The sequence below is a fragment of the Rousettus aegyptiacus genome, unplaced genomic scaffold (assembly GCF_014176215.1).
Source record: "Rousettus aegyptiacus isolate mRouAeg1 unplaced genomic scaffold, mRouAeg1.p scaffold_m13_p_12, whole genome shotgun sequence".
Classification (NCBI taxonomy): Eukaryota; Metazoa; Chordata; class Mammalia; order Chiroptera; family Pteropodidae; genus Rousettus; species Rousettus aegyptiacus.
In genome coordinates, this window is record NW_023416287.1 from 43,031,006 (window position 1) to 43,052,037 (window position 21,032).

A 21,032-nucleotide genomic window follows, 5' to 3' on the forward strand; every position below is an offset into this window, starting at 1 on the left:
CTACGTACCTGATCCACCAATTTTGCATCCGTCCATTTGGGAAGGCCCAGAAATTGTGGTGAGAGTAAATGACACACAGCTGTTAGATCAGCCATCTTTGGGGCGGATGCGAGGTGTAAATGAACCAGGATTTCATTATACTGGAACGGGAGAAGGATTGCTCATCTGCTTTAGCAAGAACAACGCAAATCCTGGATTTGTCAGGAGGAACCAACGCACACATTGGAGGTTATAGATTAAACACCGGTTGGACAGTGGGACGGACTATGGTGGACTGATGAGGAGTTTCCTCAAACTTATGTGTGGAAGTTGGGTGCAGCTATGGATTAACTGCGTCCTGGGGGAGGGGCTCTAAGGAAAACGCCACGCACGAATGTAACAGCATGTCTTAATAGATGGTAAAATTAATATCAACATAGAAGAAAGGAAATTTAATGTTACATGTTATAACTGCAATTTAACTAGCTGTATTTCTTTTATTCCAGAAGGAACTCTGTAATGGTTTTTCATCAAACCTCTTTTGTGATGATTCCTGTTTATGTTACTGGACCTTAGTATGCTGGCCAGGGTCTCCAGGTGTTAAAAGAAATTAATAAGGCTTTAAGTAGACAGAAAAGAGTGATAGGATTGATTATTGCTGGAATTGCCGCCCTTGTGTCGCTTATTGCTACTGCTTCTGTTGCTTTGTCTCAAACTGTTCAAACTGCTCATTATGTTAATAATTTGTCTAAAAATGTTACAATGGCTTTAGGGACCCAGGAAAATATTAATAACAAGTTAGAACAGAAGCTTGATGCATTATACAGTTTAGTTATGCATTTAGGAGTTGAAATCCAAGGTCTAAAAGTAAGATCTCATTTGGAATGCCAAGCAGCATATCAGTGGATTTGTGTTAAGAACCTCAAAAATTTATAATGAAAGCCAACGTGGATGGGATTGCGTGTGCTCTCATCTCCAAGGTGTCTGGCATGATGCTAACATGTCCTTAGATTTGATACGATTGCATAGAGAAATTCAGGGGCTGCAGGAGGCTGGACCCCTTCAGTTTGATGCAGCTGAAGAGGCTTCAAATTTTTTACAACATCTAAAAAACCTACCATCCTGGTCTCCTTTGGGTCATTTGCTATTTTGGTTTTAGCCTTGGGCCTTGTATAACTATAGGCCTATGTCTGCTTCCTCCTTTGATAAAACACTTCAATTCCCTGCTAATGATTCGGGCAGAGATGCATGGTCTCAGACTCCAGGCTCAGGCTTGAGCCAGTTATATGTTACACCTCCCATTTGCAGAGGCTGGTAGTCAATGATGGGTAAGAATCCTTCAGGGCTGGGACCAACCTAAGACAGGGCATGCAAGACTTTCATGTGCCGATGACGGGTAAGCCCCAGACTTGTGGAGGGTCACCTAAGACAGGCACAGTCTATCTGCGCCATAGCTGGGAAAGCTTTGGCATTTTAAATAATAAAAAAGGGGGAGATGTCGGGAGCCATTAAGAGACGCTGAAGAAGTCATGTAGCTGATAGCCATGAAGCAGCTGCTGCTGCTGAGATTGTTTAAACAATGGTTCTAGGAAGCAGGGTGTGGAGTTAAACATTACTGACCCTGGAGGGGAGGTTTGCCTCCTAAAGAAATCTTAAGATAGTGGAATGTTTTACAGCCAAGAAAAAAGGATGTTTATACTCTGAGAGAAGGATATATAGGAACTTATGTAAATGTCATTATTCCTATGGTAATGTACATTGTGCTTTGCCATTGTACTCTGTACTTTATTATTGTTCCCTGTGCTTTACTATATTGTACCCTGTGCTTTGCTATTGTATCCAAAAACTTATATAAAGGCTGTGTTTAAAAAAGATGTGGCTGCAGCAGTGACTGTATGCCCACCCGAAGCGCTTTCCTATCTTCTTTTTTCTTAGGCTTCACCCCTCTCTTTCAGGTACTGATCAACTTTAGCTGGCTGGCTCTGGCAATTTTCTCTATACTCCTGAGCCTCATATTCACAGCCTGTTTTTGACTGTCCATCCTGCTTGTCCAAATTTCATTTCTCTCCATCCCTTACTCAGATCCCTTTCTTTAGTCAGTCTGATTTTTGTGAGACTGTAAATTCCTCCTGATTGCTTAGCACTTAGTGGCTATCACTTAATAAGTGATAAATTTGTGTTGAACTAAATTTTTTCTCTGCAAATGTTCTCTCCCTTCTTTGCTCCAATCAAATATTTTACACTTCCTTCAATACCCAGCTTAAGCTTCATGTCCTCATTGAAGCCATTGTACAGTAGTTCCCTTATCTGACATTCTTTTAGGAAGTGTTTATCTATTTTGTACCATACTTCTTCTTGCTTATGTACCAAATTGTCAAAACTGAAACTGATCTCAGTCAGTAGATGTTAGAGACCAAAGTCAACGTGAAAACCTTTGGAGATTTTTCAAAGTAGTTAAGAACTTGTTTCCTGATTTTTGAGCTCTGTCACATTTCATAAATACAGAAGATTTGAGGAACTGGAGGTGGAAGTGGAAGGGAATTTGCAGAATTTCTTTGGAAAGAGTTATTGCAGCCCGTGAGTCCATGTCCCTGCGGGGCAGTAGAGGAACTACCTCTTTGATCTCAAACCTAGAGAATGGATCCAATGGTAATGCTCAGAGAGAGTGGCTGACATACATTTCCTGCAGAAAGCACGCAAGTTCAAGGGGCATATGTTGGCAGAGTCAGGGATAGTGAAGGGCTGTGGATGGGATGTAACTTAATTCTCATTGATGATGGCGCAGGGAGGGAGAGAAGATGACCCAGAGTCATTTAAAGTCTTTCCCAGGAGGACTGCTGAGGAAGGGGGTTCCACTGGTGAGAGTCAGCAGTGGACAGGCCTGCTAGAGAACCAAAGCCAGAGGGTCAGCCCACTGAAAAAGGAGTCCAAAAGCAGTAGTTGGAGGAATCCAACAGGGGTTTCCAAAGAGCCTTTGGAAGTGCCTACGAGTTAGTCAGATGTGAAAACCTATTGGGCTGTGCAGGCTGTGCAGGCTGTGAAGGCTGTGAAGCTAACTCATGAAGGTAGAAAGCTCTGGACAAGTGAATACCTCTCTCTCTGCCCTCCCATCCCTCCTTCAAGCTTGCAAGGAGGAGGAGAGTATAGAAGGAAAGAAGCCAGCCATACATGCTTCATTCCCACGGAGAGGCTTCAGTAAGTGCAGGTGTTGTAGGCTCCAGTAAGCTCAGGGTGATGGGCAGTTCTGTTTCTGAATAAAGATTGACATGTGAACTAATCTCCGGGTTGTATCATTCACATGTCTGAATCAAGATTGTATTTGTGACTTAAAATGACCATAGAACTATTTCCTAAGGAATGAGTAGAACAGGCTGGAGTTTTCATATAGTTTTTATCTACTGACAGGGAGGAAGCGTTCCCTGCCTGAGTCAATGTTAAAACAATAGGCGACAGAAAGTTTTATTTTTATTCAATCCCAATGTCAAACCAGTTACATGTGTGTTACCTATTAAGTTCTTTAATTTTTCTGTTTTTCCAAATGTGAACTTCTCATTTTCTTTAACCTGCCACAGTACCTAACATTTCATTGAGGGGGAAACGTGCTGGGGCTAGCAAATAATTTGGAAGACCTGGAAAGAGTAGGACTGGGTGTGGCCAGACTCTTGCACTCTGGAGCTTTGCACAAGCCATTTCACCAGCCTCGCGTACACAGAGTGTACCAGCTGGTCTTACTTTGTTCCCTGTTATTTATCTTAAAGGGAGAAATCAACCCCCTGAATTCCCACAAAATCTGCTCATTCCTAGGAATTAAATGTAGTAATAGAGCTGTTTTCAGAGGATACTGTAAATATCTTATTTTACCAACATCTTCTTGACACTGAGTGAAACACTGTATATGTGGATTTCAAAAGTATTTTACTGCTATTTTACTTATTAAGTTTTCAAGCATATATTTCAAGTTTTGGAGATGTATCAAAAGATTAAGTACACATCTCTATTAGGTATTCAGCAACTAGAATATGGGTAATAAAATTTAACTTTTAAATCATTTAAAATTGTACAATTTAGAGCATTAGGTACATTCACAATGCTGTGAAAGCATCATTTAGTTCCAAAACATTTCATCACTCCAAGAAGAAAACCTGTACCCTTTAAGCAGTCACTCTTCATTCGCACTTCGATAAAATGATTGATATAATTTCTATAGGAAATTTTATCTTTTGTCACTTTTAAAAAGCTTGGGTGAAGGATCTTATCCTTAGAAGATCAGACAGATGTCCCAGGAAAAATATCTTCTAAGAAATACAGTGGAAATAACTACTGTCTTATGTGTCTTATATGTGAAGGTTGGTTTAAAAAATACTATTTTATTCTGGATAAATAATTTTAGTTCTATCGCTGGGAGTAAGTTAATTTTGTAAAAGTATGAATCAAATATACCCCATTCAGAAGGATTTTAATTACTAAGAAATATAAAAGAGTATAACTGTCGTAGGAGTGATCCTATGAACAGAATTGTCAATCAGAATAAGTATGTATATCCAAGCAATGTTGAAAATTCAGAAACAGGACAATTAGACCAAACATTTTGATGAGAGTCAAGCCAAAGAATGTCATATACAAGAATATAGAGAAAAAGAAAGTCAGGGAAGAGATCTTAAGAAGTAAGCTGCATATATAATCCAAAACATTAAAAGAAAAAAAATAGCTGCAGGCATGCTGTAAATCTCCACTTCAAATGAGCAGCATTTCTCAAATGGTAGGAATTGACTGGGTACAGAATTGTTTTTGTTGTCTTGACCCACATTGAATACAAAATATAAAAGAACAGCTTCCATATTAAGGTGATAGAAGGAAGTACACAACTGTTATTGTTCCTATCCCAAACCCAACTAAACTATAGTAAAAGAATTTAAACACATGTGCGTGCACTCACACATACATACGAACTGGGAAAACAGGCAACAATATTTCAAAGCTGAAAAGCATGTGGGCAAGTGGCTAAGAATTTAGTAAAACCAAGAAAGCTGAGTAGTTAGACGAGTAGTGGGAAAAACTGAGAAACAATGAGGTACACAGCAGACTCTTCCAAAGATTCAGGTAGTGACACTACCAGATACCTCAGTCCTGAATGACAAGGGGGAAGTTGAATTAAGGAGGATGGGATAAAAGGTGTTCAAAATACAATCCTTGCCCCTACTCCTATCTGAAGTTTTCCCAGGATGCTTCTCAGGAAAGAGTAAAACAGAGGGTCTCTAAACTGGGGTTACCATACATATTTGGGCTCAGATATAACCAGAAATGGATTAAATGAGCATATGTACCCCTTCCACCTCCTTCCCATTCATTTTCTAGGTGAGGGATCAGATCTCTCCTTCCTTCAGTCAAGAGACGGAGATTCTTCTCTAGGAAACCAGATCAATCAAGAGGAAAGACCTTGCAGCACTGACCTCAGGGGTTCTTCAACTAACAGCCTATTCAGATACTCTATAATAAAGGAGTTCCTGAATTGGCAAGCCCCCTCCACTTGTGCAGAGCTTCCAATCAACATTTTTGTCCTTCTTATTTACGAATAACCAATGATTACTGGGCATTTAAGGAAAGCCTTTAATATAAACAAATAGATCCAAATAAATGGATCAGAGTTACTTGGAAAAAATAGTGGATTTTGTGGATTCTTCAAGAACTTTTACAATTTTTGAGTGATATTTAACTAAAAACAGTTTGAAGATAGTAGAGGTTGGCTGATTGAGTGGAAGGAAAGAAGTTATCTTCATAACATAAAAGTGCAAGGTGAAGCAGCAGTAAGTGCTGATGTAGAAGCTGTAGTAAGTTATTCAGACATAGCTAAGAGAATTAATAAAGGTAGTTACATTAAACAATAGCTTTTCAATGTAGATGAAAACAGCCTTATGTTGGAAGATGTCATCTAGGATGTCATAGCTAGAAAGAAGTCAATGCCCAACTTCAAAACATCAGAGGATAGGCTGACTCTCTTATTAGGGGCTAATGTAGCTGGCAACATTAAATGAAAGGTACTGCTCATTTACTATTCCAAAAATCCTAGGGCCCTTAAGAATTATACTATATATAATTTGCCTATACTCTATAAATAAAAGAACATAGCCTGGATTTGTAATATCTGTTTACAACATGGTTTACTGAATATTTTAAGCCCACTGTTGAGACCTACTTCTCAGAAAAGATTCCTTTCAAAATATTGCTGCTCATTGACAATGCACCTGGTCACCCAAAAGCTCTAACAGAGATGTACAATGAGACTGATGTTATTTTCATGCCTCCTAACACAACACCCATTCTTCAGCCCATGGATCAGGGAGTGATTTCAACTTTCAAGTCTTACTAAGAAATACATTTCATTAGGCTATAGCTACCGATTCTTCTGATGGATTTGGACAAAGTATGTTGAAAACCTTCTGAAAAGAAGTCATCATTCTAGACTCCATTAAGAACATTTGTGATTCATGGCAAGTGGTCAAAATGTCAACATTAACAAGACATTGGAAGAAGTTAACTCTAATCCTCATGGATGACTTTGAAGGTTTCAAGACTTCACTGGAAGAAGTGACTACAGATATGGTGGAAACAGCAAGAGAATGAGTATTAGAAGTGGAGCCTGAAGGTGTGACTGAACTGTGCAATCTTATAATCAAAATTTAACCAATGAGGAGTTGCTTCATATGGGTGAGCAAAGGAAGTTGGTTCTTGAGATGAAATCTACTCCTGGTGAAGATGCTGTGAAGATTGTTGAAATGACAAGGGATTTAGAATGTTACATAAACTTAGCTTATAAAACAGTGGTAGAGTTTGAGAGGATAGACTTCAACTTAAACAAGTTCTACTGTAGGTAAAGTGCTATCAAATGGCATTGCTTGTTACAGAGAAATCATTCCTCAAAGAGTCAATTGGTTAGGCAAACTCCACTGTGTCATTTTTAAGGACTACCACAGCCACTCCAACCTTCATAAACCAACATCCTGATCAGTCAGCAGCCACGAACAATGAGGCAAGATGCTCTACCAGCAAAAAGACTATAACTCACTGAAAGCTCAGATAATGGTTAGTGGTTTTATTTTTTTTTTAATTTTAAATTAGGTATACATAGTACATTTTTTTAAAAAACATAATGGTATTGCACATTTACAGACTACAGTGCAGTATAAACATACCTGTCATATGCACTGGGAAATCAAAAAATTAATGTGACTCACTTTATTAAATACTTGCTTTATTGTGGTGGTCTGGAACTAGATCCACACTATCTTTGAGGTATATACAGATACACAGGAAGACACGAGAATTTTTGCTACCCACTCTTTTTCATTCTTTTGGCTTGTGAATTGTAAATAGTACTTGTTCAAAAATGAATAAAATATATTCCTTAATTTAAAAAGAGGATGGAATGAAAAAATATGAACATCATATGTAGTAAGGAAGTAGTTTTATAAAACTTGTTTCAGTTAACTATATAAAACTGTATTTAATGGTGCTGGGAAAACTGGAAAGCCACCTGCAAAAGCATGAAACTAGACTGTTGTCTTTCACCACACACAAAAATTAATTCAAAATGGATTAAGGACCTGAATATAAATCCAAAACAATAAAATGCACAGAAGAAAACATAGGTATTAAAGTCAAGGACCTTGGACTTAAAGAGAATTTTATGAATTTGACCTCAAAGGCAAGAAAAGCAAAAGCAAAATTAAATGAACGGGACTACATCAGACTAAAAAAGCTTCTGTACAGCAAAGAAACCTCAACAAGGTAAGGAGACAACCATCTGAATAGGAAAATATGTCTGCAAGCAACACCTCCAATAAGGGCCTAATATCCAAAATATACAAAGGACTCTTACAACCTAATAACAACCAAAAAGCAAATGATCCAGTCGAAAAATGGACAGAGGTCCTGAACAGACACTTCTCCCTGGAGGACATACAAATGGCCACCAACTATATGAAAAGATCCTCAACATTGCTAGCTATTAGGGAAATACAAATCAAAACCACAATGAGATACCATCTCACACCTGTTAGAATGGCTATCATCAACAGGACAAGTAATAACATGTTGGAGAGGATGTGGAGAAATAGGAACCCTCATACACTGCTGGTGGGGCTGCAAATTGGTATGGCCACTATGGAAAGTGGTATGGAGCTTCCTCACAAAACTTGCAATTTACATACCATATGATCCGGCAATCTCTCTATTATTTGCCCCAAAGACCTGAAAACTCATATTCAAAAAGATATATTTTACACTGATATTCATAGCAGCATTGTTCACAGTGGCCAGGACATGGAAGCAACTGAAGTGTCCTACGATAGATGATTGGCAAAAGAAGCTGTGGTACATATATACAATGAAATATTACTTGGCCATAAGAGATGAAATACAGCCTTTTGCAAGAACATGGATAAACCTTGAGTTAATGATGCTAAGCAAAATAAGCCAGACAGAAAAAGTTGAAAACCACATGGTATCACTTATATGTGGGATATAAACTTAAAAGCAACAAAGAAATAGGACAAATAGAGACTCATGGATATGAACAATAGACTGATGACTACCAGAGGTTAGGGGGAGGGGGAAGGAGAGAGATGGTGTAAAGGGGGTCAAATATGTGGTGACTGAAATCTAACTATGGGAGGTGAACACACAATGCAATATATATATATATATATATATATATATGTATGTATGTATACACACATACACACATATATTGCATATATATATGCAATATATATATATACGTATGTATACACACACACACACACACATATATTGCATTGTGTGTTCACCTCCCATATTTGACCCCCTTTACACCATCTCTCTCCATATATACATATGTGTGTGTGTGTGTGTGTGTGTATATATATATATATATATATGCCTGTTAAAGTGTACACTTGAAACTGGATTTCGTTTACCAATGTCATCAAAAATCAAATCAAATCGAATCAAAATTAAACTGTATTTAACATACATATAAGGTATATTAACTAATAAATAAATGTTCTTAATGGTTTGTGAGGGAGAATGTTTTTTATTGTAGGTTGCAAAGAACTTTGAAGGTACTAAACCAAGTACTTCTGTAACTATAAAAAACTGTCTTTTCTACAATACTTTTGGGTTCTGGGCCCTACCAGATCTAAGTTGTTTGTGCACCAGTGGGTGAATGTGTATACGGAATTAGAAAACATCCATCTTTAAGTCAGTATTTTAGGCGCAGGGTCCACCTGCGTCTATCGAGGACTCCTCTAACTATAGTATTTGGGAGAACCTCTGAACAATTGAGAATTTATGGCTTTGTATGACATACTACTGAAGGGAAGCTATAAAAAAAATTAAGATAGGACACTACCATTACATTGTTTTTAAATTTTAAGTAATATTATTTTAAAATAAAATCGTTAATGAAATCAGATCTATTCCAAGATTTCTTAATATCTTCTGTAATATTCCACTCAGAAGGTAGAAAATCACAAAGTCCTTCCCTAAGGACGGGTGCGAATGGGAAGTAATATTGCATTACTGCACTGTATAGAATACAAAAGGTGAAGACAACTCAATTATTTTATTTCATTTTCTATCCTGCAGATAATTTTCATTGAAAAACTGCTCACATAACATCCTATGTTCTATCTTGTTGAGATCTGCTGTTGTGATCTACGAGTGACGAACCTTCTCCAGTTAGCATAATGAGTGTGACACTGCCCACATCCATCCTGTGGGACAGCTAAAAGGAAACTCAGTATTACACATCATCTATTAGAAAAATCATGTTCATAATTAGTTTTCTGTCAAGATCCTCCAACTAAATGATTTTTAAATAACTAAAATATTATTGAGGTCACATGGGCATTATACCTGGAAATACATACAAAAATACCCTGTTCTCAAATGTTCAGCTTTACGGCAACAGCATTCTGGGACAGTTAATGGCACAATCCTATTTTTAAAATCAAGAGAAGTAGACACAGCAGGATATTTGCACAATGGCAGAGAATTCTGTTCTTGGTATTAGACAGAATATGATTGGCTAGACAGGTTCATAGAGAAGTATAATCTAGAATCTAAGTATCAGAATCATGGTTTACTTGAAAAAGTCAATAGTTCTACAAATCCTACCAGACAGCCTAATATTTTACATTTGTAGTTTCTTACACAAAAGTTAAAAACCTACCAAAACCCCAAATCATTATTTCTTTTTTCCTTAATCATTTTATTCTAAGATGAGGCTGTCTATAGAAATTTTTCTAGTTGTAAGATGCCTTGCTATGAGTCATTAATTAGTAAGCTCAAAGTGAACCCTGAATTGGATATAGAAATTTGTAAAACATTGATACATTTCCCAAACTTTGAAAAATAGGAGGCTTAAGGCAGATAGTAATACCAAGAGCCAAATAATAAACTGGCATTTTGTAAGTGGTTCATAGCAAAACCTAATTTTCTAATAGTTTTCATAATATGGATGAAACTATTAAGTCAGTAGAGAACAGACGGGGGAGGGGCAGGGGAGGACTCATTAGGCCGCACCGGGACAATTCCTTTCTGATTTGTCCACAAAAGGAAAATGACTTTTGACGCCACGGGGCTTGCTCTTAAGCCCAGCAAGACATCTAGTCCCCTCAACTCCGTTGTGTACCTGGGAAACGATAGTAAAAATACTTTTATAAGAGGTAAAGACAAATAGGAAACTAAAAGCTCACTCTGGAAAGATGTGACAATGTCATGGAAAAGAAGGGCAACATGTTGATTTTTAACAGACTTCTTTACTGGAGGAATTTTCTGTCATGTATACCACCACACGAAAACTGAAAGCTCCTTCCCCACAAATAAGGTCATGAAGAAAAATTAGATTCATAAAAGAAAGTATACATTCAAAGCAAGTAAAAATATGGTGTACAAATTTTTTAAAAAGAAAATACACAAGATAATCTATGAAATGCCTTAATTTGCATGACTTAGTACTTATTTGCATGACTTTTTTTATCAGTTGCTCTGATAAATTTCTATTATATGATTTAGAATGTCTATTTTTTTAAAAATATCTATTTTTAAGCCAGAACATAAAACCTGTATTTTGCATCCATGTATAAGCTGTCCTGCTTGGTATCTTTCTTGGATCCAAGATGCTAAAAAATTAATAAAATAATTTTTAAAAAAACTTCAAGTCACAGATTAACAAATATATATGTCTTCAAAATTTTTGATCACACTACCAAAGCTAACTGGATTAATGTGTTCTGTATTTCCAGATATAAATACCAGCCAGTGGTTGGTTGGCTATTAAATAATAAGTAAAATTATTCCTAGAACTGGGTCATAGTATATGAAATGCCTTAACTTTCCTTAGTTTAAATCCTGTAAAATACATAATCATGTCCTTTTATTTGCTTTGCAGTCTATGCTTTGTAACAGAGCAGGTAATTCTAGCACAGAAGAAACTACATAATGTGGCCTGGGTGATGACCTCAGTGGCACTATTCCACTTTTATTTATCCAGACTGTTGCTTTCAGCCCTGCATTGAGGCCTCCTTGTATATCTGTTTCTAGTGTGTCACCAACCATCACACAGTCACCAGGCTGTACTCCAAGGAGATCACAGCAGTAATAAAATATGGAAGGTGCTGGTTTCTCTTCTTTCTGTTCTCCACCTATGACAATAGCATCAAAATAGGACTGACAGGCACAAGCCTCAATCTTTTCCCTCTGGGTCTGTCTGTCTCCATTTGTTAATAAAAGTAGGCAGACCTCCTTTCGAAGTTCAGTGAGCATGGCTTTGACATCTTCTGCTAGTGTCATATGCTGTAAACGTGTAGATTTCCACAGGAAATAACATTCCTCAGCCAATTTCCTATTGGCTGCACCACCCTTTGTTTCCTGGATTGCTTCTTCCCAGTGTGAAGTCCTTAGATCAGTAATGCATATATTGGAAGGATGAAAACATTCCTTGCTGAGTTTAACTTGAACTTTGTCACAGATGATTTCAGCCTCTTCTTTATAATGGTATTTTGATTGTAAGAGCTTTATCACCTAAATAAAGGAAAACAACTCCATTAACAGACTATGTTTTTAACCGTCATACCATGAAAAGATGTGATCCTATAAACCTGGAGCACAGGGATTCTAACTCCACTCCTCTGTCTTAAGGCAGCTCTGTTACTACACCATTTCCAGTGGGAGCTGGTCTTATTTTTAAAAAACACCAAAGTGACGATCTCCCCAGCCTTTCAAGACAACTCATTCATGTTTTTTTTTTTTACCAATTCTAAAAAGATTCTTCATATATAGCTAATAAAATCCTTCAATTGGCAGTCTAAGTTTACCACCTTTCATTCTGTTCATGAGCATAAAAATATAGCTTGTGTTTATATTTAGTGAAATATTTAAAATGTCTTTTTTTATACAAAATTATTTTTTTATTTTTCAATTACAGTTGACATTCAATATTATATTAGTTTCAGGTATATAGCATAGTGATTAGACATTTATATAATTTACAAAGTGACTCCCTCAATAAGTCCAGTACTCATCTGGTACCATACATAGTTATTATTGATTATATTCCCATTTAAAATTTCTAACAATTATTATTTAGACTCTTCCCAGAAATAATGCTAGCTCATCTCACCTGTTCTCATCTACATCCACTTTATGTTTTGAAGGTCATATAAAATGGGATCCAATTCTGTACTTCTAAAAATGTGTATATAGCTCTAATGGAATCAAGCATGTTCTGTGATTTCAGCGTAATGACCCGGCACTTCTTCCAAACTTAGTTTTCCAGATTGAAAAAAAAAAAAAAAAAGCTTCAAGTAGTTCTGAGTCACTCTTCACTAACCTGGTTCTGATTCCCTTTCAGAATTAGGCACTCCTCCTAGTGTTCCCACAGCTCTCTATCTTGGCTTTCATTACATTAGGCTCTCATCTATTTGGCCTGTCTTCTAATAGTTACGAAGACCCTACCGTGGCAAGCATTATGCCCAATGCTCACATATGTTATTTCTACATTTCTGACTCTGCAAAAGGAGTTCCCTTTTTAAGATGAGGAAATGGAAGTTCAGAACTGTTAAGTAACTTGCCACAGCTGGGATTTAAACCCACACTTGCCTACTTCCAAAGCCCGCATGCTTGCTTTTACACTACTGTATGAGGCACCTGGAGACTGGATCCCTTGTTTTCATATTATGCATTGGGAAAAATAAACAGGTATACAACCACCACAAATACTGAGTTGAGTGCTATGCAGTCTTGTGAACAGAACTATGGAAATAAAATAGAAAGAACAAGTCATTCCACAGGGTTGTTGAATAAGGCTTGGCAGAGGAAGGATTGGAGGATGATAAAATCAGTACAGACAAAAGGAACTACATAAACAAAGACATAGAGTTTGGAATTTTGTAAATTGTAAAAAGCAAGAAGTTTAGTTCAGCCAAGATGGAAGTCACGTGAGGTAAGATGCTAAAGATGAGACTGTAAAGGGCCTTGAGTCCCAGGCTGTAGAAGATGCTACCCAAATCCCCTTGGTATACACTATACGCCACCTATATATGCCAATGGCTTCATATTGTAAGTGCTTGGGCTTCTCTGCTTGAGGGCTTTATTTGCCATAGGGGCACCCATGCACATAGGCCTGGGACAAAGTGTTGCCTGGGAATAGGCCTCAGCCAATGAGTGACAGAAATTGATGAATAAATATCACAGCTTTCTTGCCTCTTGGGAGAGACAAGTAAAGAATGTTCTGCATACTGTCTCCCAGATTTCCCCAAATGTTCATAACAGTAACCTGTTCATTTATATAACCTGTATTCAGTTCCTTCCCTTCCCTGTCTTATTCCACCACTCTCCTATAGTGCTTCCTGGGATCACCTCTCCCAAATGAACTACATGCACTTGAAGTCCCTATCTTAGGGATAACTGGGGCAAGTCAACCATGCCAAGATAATTTTGGATATTTAAGGATGAGTGCAATGCACATAGTTAGAACTAAAATTGTCTGTTGTCTAAGCAAAGAGATCAAACAAGTTAAAATATGTTGCCCTAAACTATACAGGGAATAAGTGGTATGCTACTCACATCGGACACTCGATTCACCTACTGAAAAAAAAGATAGAGATGAATAGACACATACTTCTTCCTTCAGAGCAAAAGAATCACCTACACCAAAAGTAAAGGAAATATTTTTCAGGCTATTTGTGTTCATTAGAAAATGTAATAATTAAAAGTTTCATTAGACCAAGAAAATATACCAGCCTTAAGAATTTTAGGTGAAGGCAAACACTGAAAAATTTTGCCTTATAAAGTTAAATTTCGATTAACAAATAAAGCTTTTTCAACCTTCATGCCTATATCACCATCTTTTATAATAATGTCAACTAAATTACTCTTTAGCTCTGATTGAAAGTCATTTTAAAGTTTTAGTAACCCTATTAGTACCCAATAAAAAGAAACAGGCCTCTAGGACTCCACTGTGCTTGAGCTTAAATAGGAGCTGGCTTATAGTAAACAGAGAGCTCCCAATAAAGATCAAATTTTCTATTACTGTAATTGGCAATTCATTAAGCACATTCTTGGATCTCTGAAAAGGCAGAATTGGCTCACCTTAAAGGGGAGATTCTTGTAAAGGCATGGTATACAACTCCCAAGGTTCAAAATTTCTTCCCATTACATCCCCTGAATTAATTTTTCCATTTTGTTACACAGCAACTAATCACAGATTTATGTGGAATAGCAAGTGGCATTTAAATTATATTAACACCTTTAGGAAAAAATTTATCAATCATTTACATAATATTAGATAAAACAGAAAAACACCCAAGTTGAATTAGTAAATATTATTATCAGTACAAATTCTCCTAATATTTGTACTGAGAACATGGGAGTCTTGATTGAATTGGAGGTGGAGGGAAGAGACCTCTAACTTGGAGGTGTGATGACATTTTGTGCAAAGGGTAAGGTAGGCTTGAAAAAATTATGAAAAAAATAAGCCCACCAAGTACCTATAGGTGTGAAGAAAGAGGCTCTAAGATAGTGGGGGGGTAGGGATCAATTTGTAGACATAATACAAACTCGAAATTCACCTACTTCGAAACTCTATTTAAGACTGTGTCTTATAACATAGAAAGAGAAAACTATTCTACCTCCTGCTCCCTGGAGCCAAAATTAAAGTTAATAGCATCACTATTATTGTTTAGCTAATTGTTATTTAAGATTTTTTTGAGGGTTTGAACCATATAACACTATGGTTAAGATATGAGTTTGCTGAATTCCAGATAAAACAGTTAAAAATACATGCTCACCAACTACGACTGCCGGTATACAGCCTAACAATTCAAGCAGTACTCCTGTTATTTTTAGTTCAAATTTTTGCTTAAATATCATTCACTGAATGTAGCATAATCTGACCAACCTTTTAAAATTGCAATTTGTTCCCCTCTCCACTTTGCCTAACACACTTAGAAATACATTTGATGTATTATATTCACTGTCATCCTCACTAGAAAGTAAATTCACAAATGCAGAGATCTTTTCTGCTTTGTTCACTGAGAAACCTTAAATTTCTGTAGAAGCCTTCCACCTGTATAATGACACCGAGACAGCCTGTAGAGAATGGAAATAACTTTCTCAGAAGCAAAAATAATTAAAGTCGATCTATATAGTCAGTGTATGACTCCACCACAAGCCTAAAGCAATGGCTAGATCTTTCCCTCTTCTTCCTCTTTTCATAATTCATTCAGAGTGGTATATAAAGCTGGCATGTTACTTTTAAATAGCCCAACACTTATGGGTGTTGTTATATTCTTATGTGATAAAGCATTCCTTGTATAGTCAAAAGCACACATTTCAAAGGAGGTGGCAACAGAATCAAGAGTGGGGATACCTGGATTTTTAACCAGCCATCCAGCATTCATTCAACATTTACTTTATGTCGAATGACACTCCCTCCTAAGAAGCCTACTGTTCAGTTGTGGGCGTCTTGAGTTGGCAAGTGCATTAAGAGATATCTGAATGAAATACAGTGCTGGTAAACAAGAGAGTGTAAAGACCAGGGAGAAATACAATCGAACATTTGTTTCAGAAATTTTACCATGGCAGGAATATAGACAAGACCACAGCAACAGTCTAGATGAGAGATGGGTCCAGCTTTAACTAAGACAAGGGCTACGAAGATATGTAGGAGGTGATGACTGGGTAACAGGGTGGATTTATGAAGTGAACACCAGATTGTGTGTATTTCCCCTGCAAATTTTATAATGAGGATTTGAGGCTTAGAGTGGTTAAGTAATTTGTTCGTGTACTTACAGCTAGGTACTGGGAGAACTGTGATTTAAATTCAAATACCTGAGTTAAAAAGCCTAATCTCTTGGCCTACAGCATGATTTAGCCTAATTGTGACACACTGGACTTGGCCTGCCAAGAGCACACAGGTAAAAGTGTACTGTCAGCAGCTGGAGATACTGGAGGCAATACAGCACAGGCTGGTGCCCCTGAGGTCAAGGGCAAGGATGTGAAGATGGATGGGCAGTCAAAAATGTGGAATGCCTCAACTAAGTCATTAAAACAGACTTAAAACTTTCACTAATCCTGGCCAGTTGGAAGATGCCTAATGATTTGTCAATTTCATTCTAGTGGCAAAGATGGAAGCTACATTGCAATAGATATAGGAAAAAATAGGAAGTAGAGGCATGGAGATAATGGATATAGATTTCTCTTGAAAAACATGGCTGTCAAGTGTGATAGGTAACATCTAGCAGAGGAACAAAGATTTAAGGGGGATACCCCCCCCTCTTTTTAAAGTATGGGGCACACCTGAATATGCAGGGATGGAATGCACCAAGAAACAGGATGAAGATCTAGAAAGACAACACCTAACTAATTAAGCATTACCATTACGAGGAGGGGGCACTTGGGGTCAGAAGGATTAGCTTTAGAGAGTGGGTTTTTCACATCTGATAATCCTTGGGTTTTCTCCTTAAAACTGAAGGCAGAGGAAAAAAAACAAAGATGGATTACGGGCTTGAAGGTCTGATACAGCATCTGTGGGTATAGAAAGGAAGGGATGCTGATTTAATGCCTCCTGAAAGGAATGCCCTGTGCAGGACAGACTTTTGAGAATCTCTCAGAAATCTACTAAGAGTGCTAAGAGGGGAGTTTCTGCGGAGAACATTTCAGGAGTTGATTAAGTCTAGGCTCACCACTGACAGTTGTGGAACTTTTTGAGTCTCCTCAAAAACCACCGAAAAACACGCAGTGGGGGGACAACCCTCCCCCGAGGTCAACCACAGAGAGCCTGGTGCCTGTACTCGTCCTGGGTGATTCGAACCTGTCCTAGAAAAAAGCCAGGTGACTCGCTGCGTAATGTGAACCTTTGTATGTTGGCAACTCGTGCCATCGTGTCACCATTAATGACATCCTTCCGGGTCCCAAAGCGCCGGAACCAACTTCTAAAACCCAGCTTCCTAGAGCGTGGGCACTGACAGGCAGATGACTTAAACTGCCGTGCTGGAGGGAAGGCAGCCTCCCCCAACCCAGTCGTTCTTCTTTCCCGCTCCTTCCGGTACGGGAGTCTCAAAGGAAAGGCCAGTGCCCCCGGGCCCCAGAAGGCTCATCTGACATCCGGCGCCGCGTAAGTGGAGGGGGGAAAGGGCACCAAGAGAACAGGGAGAGAGCGCAATTCCGGGCAGGGCGCGCTGACTCCGCCTGGAGGAGGGCTGGGGATACGCGGCAGTTACCTCCAACATGCCTTTTCTACTCGCTCCGGCAGTGTCGATGAGTGTGTTGTCCAGGTCAAAGAAAACGGCCCTTACATTTAACCCCATTCTGTCCCGCCAGGCGGCCACGTTCCAACGCCCTGCTGCCCGCCCCCCACCCGCGCATGCGTAAGGCAGGCCTGCGGGCAGGAACACGTGGGCGGAGCTGTAAGAGTCACCTGACTCTCCCATGTCCCTAGGAGGAGCTTCCGCAAGATGTCTCAGGACTTGATTACAAGAGAAACACTGTAGCCTGCGAAACCTAAAATATTTATTATCTGGAACTTTATAGGAAAAATTTATTCGCCCCAGACGTATACGATTTACAGTTGGGCTGCTGGTGTTCTGTAGAATTAGATTAATTGACTTCTCTTTGTGTTACTAGATTTTTCTTCTGCAGTGGTAAACTACAGTTACTATATGTTTTGGAGCAGAGTCACTGTTGACCTCCTTGTTACTGTGGAAAGTAAACATACCAATCCTCAAAAACATGACTCTGTGGTTACCCTGTTGATGGGCAGGGCTAGTCTATCAGTTTTGGTCATTTAGATAAGCAATCAGCTGAAATTATGAGTGCATTAATTAATTATGAGTTGCCTTAAGTTGCCTAAAATGTCAGAATAAATGTAGCATAATACTGCTTATGGGCACATGGACTCATAGGGTTGGAACAATTTTCTTTTTTCCTTTCCTTTTCATTTCTTTTTTCTTTTTTATGTACGTATGGAGTTTATTGACAGGCGCAAACCTAGAGTCAGAGGTGATATGACAGTCTGTGTAATCAATCCTCTTGACTTAATGGTTTGGGGTGTTTGGTAGGTTTCCCTTTGTGACAAGTAGTCTAATGGCATTCCATGCCCTGCTCCGTTTTGCTGCTTAAAGAGAGGTGATGGCCAGACAGTATATCCTGACAACTGTTAATTCCTTTTACTTAAATGTCTCAAGGTTTTAGGACGTTGCAGCTAGTATTTGTGACCCAATGACTTTTTGCGTAGCATATTAAGGTAGTGAGATGTACGGGCTCCTGATTATAGATGGGCCTTAGACTATTAAGTACAATACTTAAACTGATCAGGGTGGCAGATTGAATGAGTAGCTGGAGGACGACTTCATATCTGGTCTAAATAAAAGATTGGTAATTGTGGGACTTGGGCTAGGAACAAATAAGTAAAATATAAATGGTAATGCTGTTGCTTTTGCATTGCGCTATGTGCATAATGGCACTGTTCCTGTGCTGTTGCTGCTGCCCAGCATTGATTCTGGCATTTTCTCCTTTGGAAAAGTCTCTCCCAGGCCTTTCTCACCCACTTTCCCTGTACAAGTTTATTACAACTCCATGACCTCAGAAGAGAGGTTTGCCTTTTGGTTTAAAGTTTTCTCGGAATAGGGCATTGTTAAGTTAATAGGGATAAAATAGTAGCAATCAGAAAAAAACCTCACAGTATCCCACTTTATCTACCCAGCTATCATCAGCTGTACCCACGCCTCCCTGCCTGATAATCTTACATAAATCATCTCTGCTTCCTTCTGCTCCAGCCCTTTCAGTTCCCTATAATCCCACCCACACTTAGGGACATCTTTTCAGCAGTTCTTCCCTTCTCTCTTTTGCATTATCAAAATTTTTTTCATTTGTTTGTTAACCTAAAAATAAAAAAGGCCTTTCAAAGTGAGAAGCAACAGGCATCTATTTGAGATCAAAGAATAACTATTTGAGATGCATTGATTCAAGCAGAAGCCCCAACAGTGTTCCAATTAGGAGACGAAGGCAATAGGTATTTATGAGAAAGGGGAGGAGAACAACTACATCAATAGAAGTGAGACATTTCTGTTGGTGCAGGTAATATAGTATAGTGATGTTAATACTGAATGTTTTTAATTTTTAGCCCAGTAATCATTGGTCTGATAGCCATAATATCATCTTTCTTATTATCTGCAAACAGTTCTTTGGGGTACAGGGTTGCTTTATGTCCATTCCAAAGGTTGTTTTGTGCTTGTTGCAGTTCCTCTGGGATGGCAGCTCTGGTTCCATTTTATTTATTATTTCTTTTTCTTTTTTTTTTTTTTAAAAAAAAGATTTATTAATTTATTTTTTATGGTGAGAAAGGTTAACAAAATCCAATAAGTTTCAGCTGTACACTTTAACAGTAAGGCACATATATATTTATACTGTATGTTCACTGTCTGGCTTATTTCACTTAGCATGATTATCCTGAAATCTATTCAAGTTGTCACAAAATAGCAGTATTTCAACTCTTCTTATGGCTGAGTAGTATTCCATTGTATATATGTGTTAGGGGCGCCACAACCTAAACGGGCCCTTAAGGGTTAAGGATAAAACGTGCTGGGCTTGGGCCTCACAAGAACAGAAGATAAAGAAGACAAACAGCAGCCCTTGACACCAACATTCCAGAGACTGGCCGACCACAGACATCCTGTTTGATAACTCTGAGAGCTTCTTTTATCTTTGCTTATCAGCACATGACCAGTACCCCCTTTCATCTTCTTTCCTTCCACTGCCCCTTCCCCACAGCACCAGCTGAAGATCAATTATATTGTGACAAGTCCCTTTTGCCTGCCCCCCTTTGTTCTTGCCGTATAAATATGTTTGTTATCCAAAAATAAAATTGGAGGCTTGATCAGAACACTGTCTTGCCTCCACTCTTTTCTCTCGTCCGTGTTACCCCTCTTTTCTTTAGGTTGGGTTCTCCTCGGTTCTCCCACCAAATAACCGGTCCCGCGGGCGGGACAAGTGGCGCCCAACGTGGGGCTCGAGTGCAGAACCCTTACCCAGGCGGACTACGAAATAACAGAGGCTGCAGCTCGTTAAGGAGAAGTTTTTCAGAGAAGACTGCCTTTCACCGCTCATGGAAGGTCCTCGTCTTCGGCTCACCGGAGATCGCCGTCTTCGGTGAGTGTTCATCCGCCTTAGTTTAGTTTCAGCACGGACTGCTAGGATCATAAGTAACAAATTTTAAACGGAGAAAAGAGTTGAGCATAAACTCCCTCTGTCTTCTCTAGGTCCTCTTGTCTTTTCCTTTTTTTTCAAAGGATTTGGGACTTTTCTCTCTAGCCCGCTTCTTGGCACAAGCCGTCCACCCCTGAGGTTAGAGGCTGCTTTTTCTGAGTTGGGAAAATACAGTGTGTCAGTCGACTTTAAGGCAGAAGTCGTCCACTCAGAGGGCATCCCGATCGTAGACCTCTCCCTCCGCCCTGGAGAGAGCTGTAGGTCTGCGATTCGCCTCTTGAGAAGCCGTGTTGGCGGATTGTACCAAC

At 38.7% G+C, this 21,032-nt stretch overlaps 1 protein-coding gene and 1 long non-coding RNA gene across 4 annotated transcripts in view; one reads left to right on the forward strand and one right to left on the reverse strand.

The window, feature by feature from the left end:
• Positions 1 to 8,885: 8,885 nt before the first annotated feature.
• LOC107499916 (N-acetylneuraminic acid phosphatase) lies at positions 8,886 to 17,870 on the reverse strand. The gene is made up of 2 exons (XM_016124551.2): positions 17,742 to 17,870; positions 8,886 to 12,042 (listed from the first exon to the last, which is right to left on the reverse strand). The coding sequence occupies exons 1-2, from the start codon at positions 17,826 to 17,828 to the stop codon at positions 11,386 to 11,388; spliced, it is 744 nt and encodes a 247-aa protein (XP_015980037.1). The 5' UTR covers positions 17,829 to 17,870; the 3' UTR covers positions 8,886 to 11,385.
• LOC107499917 overlaps positions 17,393 to 21,032 on the forward strand; it is a 45,654-nt gene continuing 42,014 nt past the window's right edge. For all 3 annotated transcript variants that reach the window (XR_001594401.2, XR_001594402.2, XR_001594403.2), the window contains exon 1: positions 17,393 to 17,635. This is a non-coding gene — a long non-coding RNA (uncharacterized LOC107499917). The remainder of the gene's footprint in view (positions 17,636 to 21,032) is intronic.